Source organism: Limulus polyphemus, unplaced genomic scaffold, assembly GCF_000517525.1.
Source record: "Limulus polyphemus unplaced genomic scaffold, Limulus_polyphemus-2.1.2 Scaffold185, whole genome shotgun sequence".
Taxonomy (NCBI): Eukaryota; Metazoa; Arthropoda; class Merostomata; order Xiphosura; family Limulidae; genus Limulus; species Limulus polyphemus.
The window spans coordinates 81,898-91,757 of record NW_013665795.1 but is presented as its reverse complement, the minus strand read 5'-3'; the positions used below and the strand labels follow the sequence as shown (position 1 = coordinate 91,757).

The following is a 9,860-nucleotide window of genomic DNA, read 5'->3' as shown; positions in this document are numbered from 1 at the left end:
TGGGCAAATAAAAGGCAGATGGGTTTTAATTATAATAAATACAAGATAACGTATGTGGGTTATCATTATTTGAATTATATGTATAATTTTGATGGAAATAACCTTAACAGTGTATTAACCTTAAGACTTTCAAATGCTTTCTAAAAATCCAGATACACCAAATCTTCAACCTTACCCTCATTTACATAAGCAGTAACCTTTTCAAAGAATGTCAAAAGATTTATAAGGCAAGGTGGTTAGGGTGCTTGAGTTGCTTGTATGTTCGTTTCCCCATCAACGAAAATTCTCGCTCTTTAAATCTCACTTTTTTTGTTGGTAGACTATCCCTGACATGGCGGTTGGTGGTTTTGACTAAAATGCCTTATGGATATTACTTACTGTTGGATATACAAGATTGTGTAGTGTAGGCATTAGTATTTAATTTATTTTGTGAGTTAATATTTAATGATTGTTGAGTTTTTCATAACAAAAGAGTTAAAAGCAATTATTTTAAAGGCGATAGTTGTGACAAGTTTGGTTACACAACTCAGTAAGTTATGTTTGCAATTCATTGATGTCAAGGCTTCAGAAAATTCTAGAGGCCTCAGTGATAAACATAAATAGCGGCGACCAAACGAGCGGGAGTGGAGTAAAAGTAAAGTCAAGTGAAAGAGAATTTCAGTTAGAGAAAGGTTAGAAAACGTGAAGTTTACCGTCATGGGAATGAATAGCTTTAACGGTTAATGTTAAAGTGAGATTAACAGTTTGATAAAGATAAGGAGGATAATTTGTCTTGTCAAAGGGTATTCTAAACTAATTGAACCAGCCTGTGTGGACTTTGACGAAAATAATACAATTATTGGAAGTTCAGGATACAACTATGGTACCTACGAGGCAGCGAAAGTGAATTATTCCGTGATACTATGGTGACAAAAGTAGAGAAAAATAATTGGGCTTGTCAACTGGATTCTAGAGCAATTAAATTAACCTAAGTGGACTTTTGACAAAAAGGAGGGAACTTAACACTACATTTTATTTCAATGTGATGATAAAAGTTTGGAGATGGTTTGAATAGATAATTAAGAAAACTATTATAAATGTACGTTTCCACAAAATTATGTCATAATGACAAGATGGTGACATCATCTTGTCGAAACATTGTACACTTAATAAAGTTTTCTTCATTACCCATTCAAGCTGTTTCCATAGTTTATTTTCTAAAAAGTGGTTTCCTCGTCATAAACGTGATAAATAGTCCTAGCACTTTTATTTAGTGAATAAACAATTTAAATAAACATTAGGATTTTAACAAGTATATATCAAGTTATAATGTTTAAATCCCCCCCCCCCTCCTTCATGAAACAGTTATCTTTTGATACACATATTTAAGAACTTTCGTAAAGAATATTGAAATTTAGTAATGCAATCCATGTAAACATCGTAAGGACGTTATGTTTGAAATTCTATTGAGTTTGATTCGCCAAAAAAAAACGACACTATATTTAGTGGCGTGGCTCAGCAAAATGTAGTAGTGAGGCAACTTGTTTGTTTTTTGTTTTGAATTTCGCGCAAAGCTACACGAGGGCCATCTGCGTTAGCCGTCCCTAATTTAGCAGTGTAAGACTAGAGGGAAGGCAGCTAGTCATCACCACCCACCGCCAACTTTTGGGCTACTCTTTTACCAACGAATAGTGGGACTGACCATCACTTTATAACGCCTCCACGGCTGAAAGGGCGAGCATGTTTGGTGTGACGGGGATTCGAACCTGCGACCCTCAGATTACGAGTCGAGCGCCCTAAGCACCTGGCCATGCCGGGCCGTTGGGCAACTTTCTGATAAAAAGAAACAAACAAGCCATGAAAATCTCTCAGTTTTTGTAAATGCTAACTTTTTACAATAAATTCGATAGGGTTTAACTACGAAGATAGTAATTTGATTTACATATACAACGTTAATAAACATTGCTTGCATAATTCACAGCCATGTTTAGTTTTAAGAATCATTTCAAATGTTTACTTGCTTATTAGTTAAAAAAATATTTGCATAAAATTATTTTAAAGGGATTAATTGAACAAATAGTTTTAACTAATGCTGAACGAGAATTTAAAACTAAGAGCATACCTTTTCATAAGATGTACTAATAGTGTAGCGAATTGGAATTATACTAATGGTGTAGCGGGGCCGTAGCGATTTTCGCCCCCTCTACATTTTTATTCGTACATGCGTTTGTAAAGTAAAAACTTCAATTGTAGATATAATATTGTATAGAATTCAACTTCAACGTATAAAATGGCTCTATGGCCCGGCATGGCCAGGTGGATAAGGCGCTCGACTCGCAATCTGATGGTCATGGGTTCGAATCCCCGTTCCACCAAACATGCTCGCCCTTTCAGCCGTGGGGGCGTTATAATGTGACGGTCAATCCCACTATTCGTTGGCGGTGGGTGGTGATGACTAGCTGCCTTCCCTCTAATCTTACACTGATAAATTAGGGACGGCTAGCGCTGAGAGCCCTCGTGTAGCTTTGCGCGAAATTCAAAACAAACCAAACCATTTTCAAGCCGTTAGCGGAATAGTTGTATTGTTTCATGGCCTGATACGCTAAGGAATAGGCTCGATACATCGCAAATGATCATTTTGTATTGTGAGGCTATCGTGATTAACTGTATAATCTATTTAAGGTGGACTGAGTTAGCAGCATGTAGGATGTTTTACCTGTTATTGTTGATATATCTACAAGATACCTGTAGTTAACCTCAAATTAGTTTCCAATAATTAATATGGAAATTACAATTATTCATAGTGCCATTACCACAATCAACTCAGTCAGAAACACTTTGTCATAACTACAGTATTTCAGTATCTAGATAATACGGATTTCAAACGATGTTGGATAGAATAAGTGCATATTACTAGACTGGACGTCACCAAACCGTGAAACAGTAATACCAAATGTACAAAGTGTGTTGTGAAAGAAAGAGAGCCAAAAAAGAAGCGGTGTTAATAATTACAACACTATAGTGTTATAGGACCACCGAAAATAGTCATTGCCAAATGATGGAAGTAAGTACATCACTGTGGTTGTAGATTATTTTATAAATTGGCCGAGGTATGTACTATATCATACAAAAATGGATATTATTGTTGTTGAATTTCGCTGGTTATTATTGTTGTTGAATTTCGCTGGTTATTATTGTTGTTGAATTTCGGGCAAAGGTGTTTGAGGGTTATCTGCGCTAGCCGTCCCTAATTTTGAAGTGATAGACTTCAGGGATATTATCACCCACTATCAACTCTTGGGCTACTTTAATTGAATAATGAGACTTGACCATGACTCTTAGAACTCACCTACATCCCCAGTGAGGTGTGTGATTTTTAAAATTTTTATTCTTCATTTTTTTGCGATAACCACTGAGCTTTAGATCCACGGTCCAGCACGTTTACCACTGGGCCGTTCTCAGCAAACTAAAAAGGTGAATAACTGGCGAAGAAACTGTATTTATGGAAATTTGGTAAAAATAATTTTGATAAAGAATAGAAGATTTCATCAGTGATGTGTGTCAAAATGTGTTAAATAATTAAAAAATAAAACAGAAACAAACATCCCCTATTTGTCTCTGTATAAAAAATAAAAGCTACATGATGTTGCATAAGCTAACCAGGTATATGAAAGAGAGACCAAAGACATTAGACAAAAGCTTACCACTCTTGATGATAGCTTACAGAACCAATACATGAAACTAGATGTACTCTAAAATATCTCGCGTTTGGCCAGGAATTGAATAAGGATATGGCGTAGATCCAAAAAGAAAAACATATTTGCAAACCTGAATGAAAACTGCAATTATCTGTATGCAGTGGCAGAGAAAGGCAACAATGCAATATGTCAAAAAAACTAGTGTACTTAGTTGAAGATTGCTTATCATGATCTACTGTGAGAATGTGGTGATGAGAAAACAACTTTTTAGTATTGTTTGTTTGTTTTGAATTTCACGCAAAGCTACACGAGGGGCTATCTGCGCTAGCCGTCCCTAATTTAGTAATGTAAGACTAGAGAGAAGAAAGCGAGTCATCATCACCCACCGCCAACTCTTGGGCTACTCTTTTACCAACGAATAGGGGAATTGACCGTCACATTATAACGTCCCCACGGCTGAAAGGGCGAGCATGTTTGGTGTGACGGGGATTCAAACCCGCGATCCGCTGATTACGAGTCGAGCTATCTAACCACCTGGCCATGCCGGGCCCCTTTTTTAGTAATTGATGAAAGTGGCTGAATTGGCTTAGTTTTCTTTAAACAAAGAAACAGCAAAGCAAGGAGAATTAAACTTAGATAAAAACACCGACAAGAAGCTGGGTTCAAATCTTCAAAAACATTCGTGGTTATAGAGAGAGAGGAAATAAAAACAAAACACAGCGGAGACTTCTATGGAATGAAACTCTCAATCCAAAGTAACTTAATTTGGGTAAAATCTTTATCATGATAAAACATTACCTCCAGACTTTTCCACTTCATTGTCACGAATTATAGTTCCTGGACACGTTAAAGCAATTTTACATAAATAATTGTAAGCACTGTTCAAGACATTTAATTCTATGAAGTATAATGTGTCATTCATGTTTGTTAATTGTATTGTATACACGCGTTGTAATATACTGTGTTATTCTGCGTTATAAATAGGTGTTATTTGTAATTTTGTGTTGCAGGTCTGGCAGTTAGGGCATTTGAACAATTTTTTTACTCTAGTCTATAATATTATGAATTATCAAGAGGTAAACATTACATTATGCATAGGTGCATATTTCTATAGAATCTCTAAAAACGTTTTGCTTAATTGATCAATTAATACGAAAAGATTGGAAAAACTGTAGGAATACTTACGTAATAATGATGTTCCATTTTTCATGTATAATATAAACTGAATTCAAGTATACTATTCAATATCGTTACGTGTCACTAATAATGAGCTGGGATATTATATGATCGACTCCAGGAAGAAACCAGGATTTCCACGAATGTGTCTTCCATAAAGACTCTGGCACCTGAAATTAACGAGAACTCTGTTTCTCCACTACGTACTAAGTCTTCTAGGAGTGAAAAACAAGTCAATAACCCGTTAACATCGGAGGATGATACCAAAGGAACTTTAGAGAGTAAGAGAATATGTTATATAATTTTAAAGTTACTATTTAACTATATATATAGCTAAGCAAATTTTGATGAAAAATACTACGAGCACGGTTACAGAGTATAATTAAGTATTAAATTAATATTAAATTAAATTAATAAATATTTATTATAATTATAATAATTATTAAAAATCAAAATAATAATTAATTACATCAGGTACACCATCAGAGTCGGTGAATAGGACAGTAAGTCACAGAAAGCCAGACGATGACATACCCTCAGCAAAGTCAGCTAGTTGTCTCCAAAAAACGAATACATTTTTGCTAAATTACCGTCAAGACGGTTCAAATGTAAAGCTTCGTCCTTCTATTAAAGCAACTGTGAAACGCAACTGTTTGCCTGTAAACTCAGATCCTTATCAGTCTTCACAGGCTGAAAACTTATACGAAGCTCTCGGGACATCTATTTTTTCTCAATGTTCTTCGAAAAGTGTATCAAACAATTATGCTGTGAGCGACAGTTCAACCACCTCAGACACCACTGTAATGAAAAAGAACAGGATTGTCTCATTTCCACATACAACTTCGGAAACAGTAGAAAACACCAAAAATGAGTAACCATTACTCATACCTAGCAAACTTCGACGTGCAAAATCCACAATATCCAGTGATTGCAATTCTACCCATGAATGTATTCTAGAAGCTAGATCTTTAGCTAAAGAATGTAGTCCTTTACAAAATATAATAGATTCAGATTGTTACGTATAGAAGGCGTTATAACTAATTCACAATCTTAGCACATGCAAAAGTTTATAAAAGTTATTAATTAATGACTCTTAATTTCTTTCGCTACGTATATGGAAGGATCTTTAAGGAAATAAAAGTTCACATTTATTTTAATAAAAAGAGCGTAGGTATTTCTTTAAAGTACTTTAATTGTATCTTTATAACTGGTAGATTTGAGATTAATATGCTTACTAGTATTCCAAGTAAAACCAATTAATAGTTAAAACTAATATTTGTGAAGCTAGACTTGATAAGCCAGTCTACCGAGGATTGTTTCTAAGATAACAAACTTCCACTAGAGTACTTTACCAAATGAAAGTAACTTTTAACTTAATATTGTGTTTTAACACCTCTAAAGTTACAGAATGGGCTTATAAGCTTGTGAGTCAACACAAGTGGTCAGGTATCACCAAATGATCATAGTTACTGTATATTCTCCTTATATATATAAAATGTGTTTAATATTCGTCTATCTTGTTATTTTACTGTATTTATACTATTTAAGAATAAGGTTCCATTTTCCAGTGTGGTTGTTTATATGCCTTGTAAATTTTGAATAGGTTTCATTAATAGTGAGTATTTATGTCTCTTCTTTATAGTGAAGTTAATTAATGTAGGTATTCATCAAATATTTTAATTTTTTTTGTTTTCATTTACGTATAAAAGCCCAACAATTAAAGTGAAACATTGAACATTGTTATCTCATATCACAATAACAACAAGATCTTGTTGTATTAAACAAATTAAAACTGTGAATAGCTGTTCTTCTTTCACTTTGACGTACCAAAACTGACAAATATATTACCCCCCCCCCCCAAAAAAAAAGGGTCTTTGTACCAAAATATCTTAAGCTGGAATGAATGTCTAATTACATTTGATAATAACAATATTTACAGAATACTTTATTTTGGAAACCCAGTACTTGATACATTTCACAAACTTTAACAGCAACAATCTAAACAAAAGGTAAACTTGGAAATGATGTTGAATCTCGATGAAAATATTACAAGATAAAATAACCTTTAATATTATTTTCTGCACAAACTGTGAGCATATTTCATGTCACAGTTCTCCTAATAAAACAATCACTACAGAATGTACTGCTTAAAGATAAAACTTAAAATGACTTCTCCAATCTTCAACATAGACAATTTCAAGAACGTGAACCATAATTTTTATAAATATACTTTTTTTGTTTCTATCAAACAACATAGTTCTTGGGACAACATGGGACCTATTGGTGCATCTAGGCTGTCCCATTCTCTAAACTAAACCAAAACTATTAATAAATAAATTTTTTAAAATCTTAATGCCATCTCTTATCGTTCATGTACTTACCAAGCTTTCTCTTAAACTCACTTAAATTCACTACCTCTACAACATCCGAAGGCAATCCATTTCAAAAGCCAACCACCCTTTTGAAAAAATAAAACTGTTTTGGCTGAAGATGACTCCTACCCTGCCAATATTTACATTTGTGTCCCCTAGTACTACTATTCTCACTGTTACATATGAAAAAAGAAGAGTAAAACCACAGGAATTTCCATTTTAATATTATTAAATTATAGTTAGAACTAACTAAGTTAAATCTTATTGGGAGAAAAAAAAGGGTCTCCATTTTCTGGTATCTATCACTAGAGTAAATTGACACCGATCCTAAGACCACATTACCATAAATGTTGGAAAATGAATATCATTTGGTATGTTAAGTTTATAATATATTTTATTGATACTATTATGTAATACAGGGCTCAATCCAGATTTTCCATCATTAAAAACTTTGAAATTTGACATGAAGTAGCCTTGTAATAAAATGCATTTAAATTCTTACATAAATCATAATTATTTTAATTGTTTTGTTTATTACTAAGCACAAAGCTACATAAAAAGCTATCTGTGCTGTTTACACCATGGGTATTGAAACCCAATTTTTAGTATTACAAGAACTCCGACTTACTGCTAAGCCACTGGGGGAGCACCATGATTAATGTGCGCTACAGTAATTCATCAGTTTGTGTATGAAGTTCTATAATTAATATTTGCAAAGTATAGTTGTATAAACAATGTTATGCTGATTAAAAATATATTTGTAATTACAAAACCAGTACTACATATTTCACATATTTATTGGCTATTGTCTCCAAAAGTAAATACTACTGTATATTTTATGATAAAATAGCATCACGTAAACATTATGCTACTGAAACAACCTGGAAGGTAATTTATTAATAAATTTATATTAATTAAAAAAGATCAAGTAAAATCTATACTTGTAACAACTACTTTACAACATATAACAAGTATGACAAACTAATTTGGCAACACACACACAACTTTTATTTTTAATAAAGTACAAAAGAACAAAATACTCAAAATTGTTTGAATAAAGAAAAGGTACTTGCATTGAATATATCTTAAACAGTTATAACAGCAATAAAAAATAAACTTTCAATATTTTTAGGTATGTCCACATGAAAGATAAATGTCAACAAATTGTGTATTAACACTGAAATCACAAGTACATTAGGCTTTTGTTTGAACAAAAAAAAATGGTACTTGCCTTGAATATATTAAAACAGTTATAACAGCAATAAAAAATAAACTTTCAATATTTCTAGGTATGTCCACATGAAAGATAAATGTCAACAAATTGTTTATTAACATTGAAATCACAAGTACATTAGGCTTTTGTTTGAACAAAAAAAATGGTACTTGCCTTGAATATATTTAAACAGTTATAACAGTAATAAAAAATAAACTTTAAATATTTTTAGGTATGTCCACATGAAAGATAAATGTCAACAAATTGTGTATTAATTCTGAAATCACAAGTACATTAGGCTTTAATTTGTATTTTGTACACCAACTTTTCCTAAAAAATACTCTTAACTATTTGTCTTTTCTGTAATTTAGTTAAACACTTTAAAAAGGTTAAATAACTCTTGGTCTTGAAGCTTTAAATTCTATGGTGAAGTTCGTGCTTGGCTACAAGAGCTTCTAACAGCTTTAATTTTCCCTTGGCATTCTGTAATTTAAAGAGCAATGTTACTACATAATTAATGATAATTTTGTGTAACAAGTAATAATAATGATACTACTGCCAGTAAAAAAAAATCCTAGTTACTTTATCAGATTTTTATTTTTTTTAATTAACATTTTACACAATCATTTTTAACACATAACTGAGAAGCAGCATAAATTTATGGTACATACACAAATAGTTATGCATACATACACACAAGTACATGCAAGCAACATGAGGTAATAATTATGATATACTAAACTGAAATATAAGAAAAAAATTAAGAATTTGCGTGGAAAGCAAAAATTGTACCTTCTCAAAACTTTCAACACTGCACCAAGAATTACACTATCAGCAAGTAGACAATTTAAATGTAATACTTGAAAAAAAATCTGATATTAAGAGATACAATAATTAAGTTAAAATATTTAAAATTTCCAAATTGTTAAGCCTCGGCACTCAGCTTACAATATGTATAGCCAATCAGTGTTTCCAGAAACAAATTTGCAGTTACACATCTAATAAGTCTGAAGACTAACTATACACCTAAATCTACCTCAGTTTTTGCTACATAATGTTTTTCATGTTGCTTCCAAATACCTAAAGTACCTGTAATTTTCAGTCAGTTTCTAGTACTTATAACAAATGATGCCAAGTCTAGTTCATTTTTTAAAATTACATTTGATCATTTAGTCGGATAGCAAATTTTAAGTACTTATGGCTGAAAAAAGTTTGCTTCATGAAAATTAGCTATGTCTAACCTTTTTAGAAGTTGATTTTCATGAAAAGTAACTTTCTTTACAAATAATCAAAAATACAGCCATGTGTATGGAATGATATGTTGATAGCCACTAAAAAGTGATAGTTAAATTACAATAACTACATTATTTTAGCTTTAAGCTATTATTGAAGTCAAATTAAAAACATAACACATGTTGTAAT

General features: G+C 32.2%; 2 protein-coding genes and 1 long non-coding RNA gene across 3 annotated transcripts in view; 1 reads left to right on the top strand and 2 right to left on the bottom strand.

The window, feature by feature from the left end:
- Positions 1–5,413, bottom strand: part of LOC111084967 — a 6,774-nt gene extending 1,361 nt beyond the window's left edge. The window contains exons 1-2 of the long non-coding RNA XR_002609842.1: positions 5,323–5,413; positions 4,863–5,023 (exon numbers count right to left, since the gene is read on the bottom strand). This is a non-coding gene — a long non-coding RNA (uncharacterized LOC111084967). The remainder of the gene's footprint in view (positions 1–4,862; positions 5,024–5,322) is intronic.
- The window catches only part of LOC111084966, a 55,225-nt gene extending 48,812 nt beyond the window's left edge, over positions 1–6,413 (top strand). The window contains exons 18-20 of the mRNA XM_022381682.1: positions 1,425–1,427; positions 4,975–5,134; positions 5,328–6,413. Of these exons, the coding sequence (XP_022237390.1) occupies positions 1,425–1,427; positions 4,975–5,134; positions 5,328–5,728 (564 nt within the window). The 3' untranslated portion in view covers positions 5,729–6,413. The remainder of the gene's footprint in view (positions 1–1,424; positions 1,428–4,974; positions 5,135–5,327) is intronic.
- Positions 6,414–7,770: 1,357 nt separating this feature from the next.
- The window catches only part of LOC106478153 (protein FAM13B-like), a 33,774-nt gene continuing 31,684 nt past the window's right edge, over positions 7,771–9,860 (bottom strand). Inside the window, exon 23 of the mRNA XM_013938671.2 lies at positions 7,771–8,921. Within this exon, the coding sequence (XP_013794125.1) occupies positions 8,853–8,921 (69 nt within the window). The 3' untranslated portion in view covers positions 7,771–8,852. The remainder of the gene's footprint in view (positions 8,922–9,860) is intronic.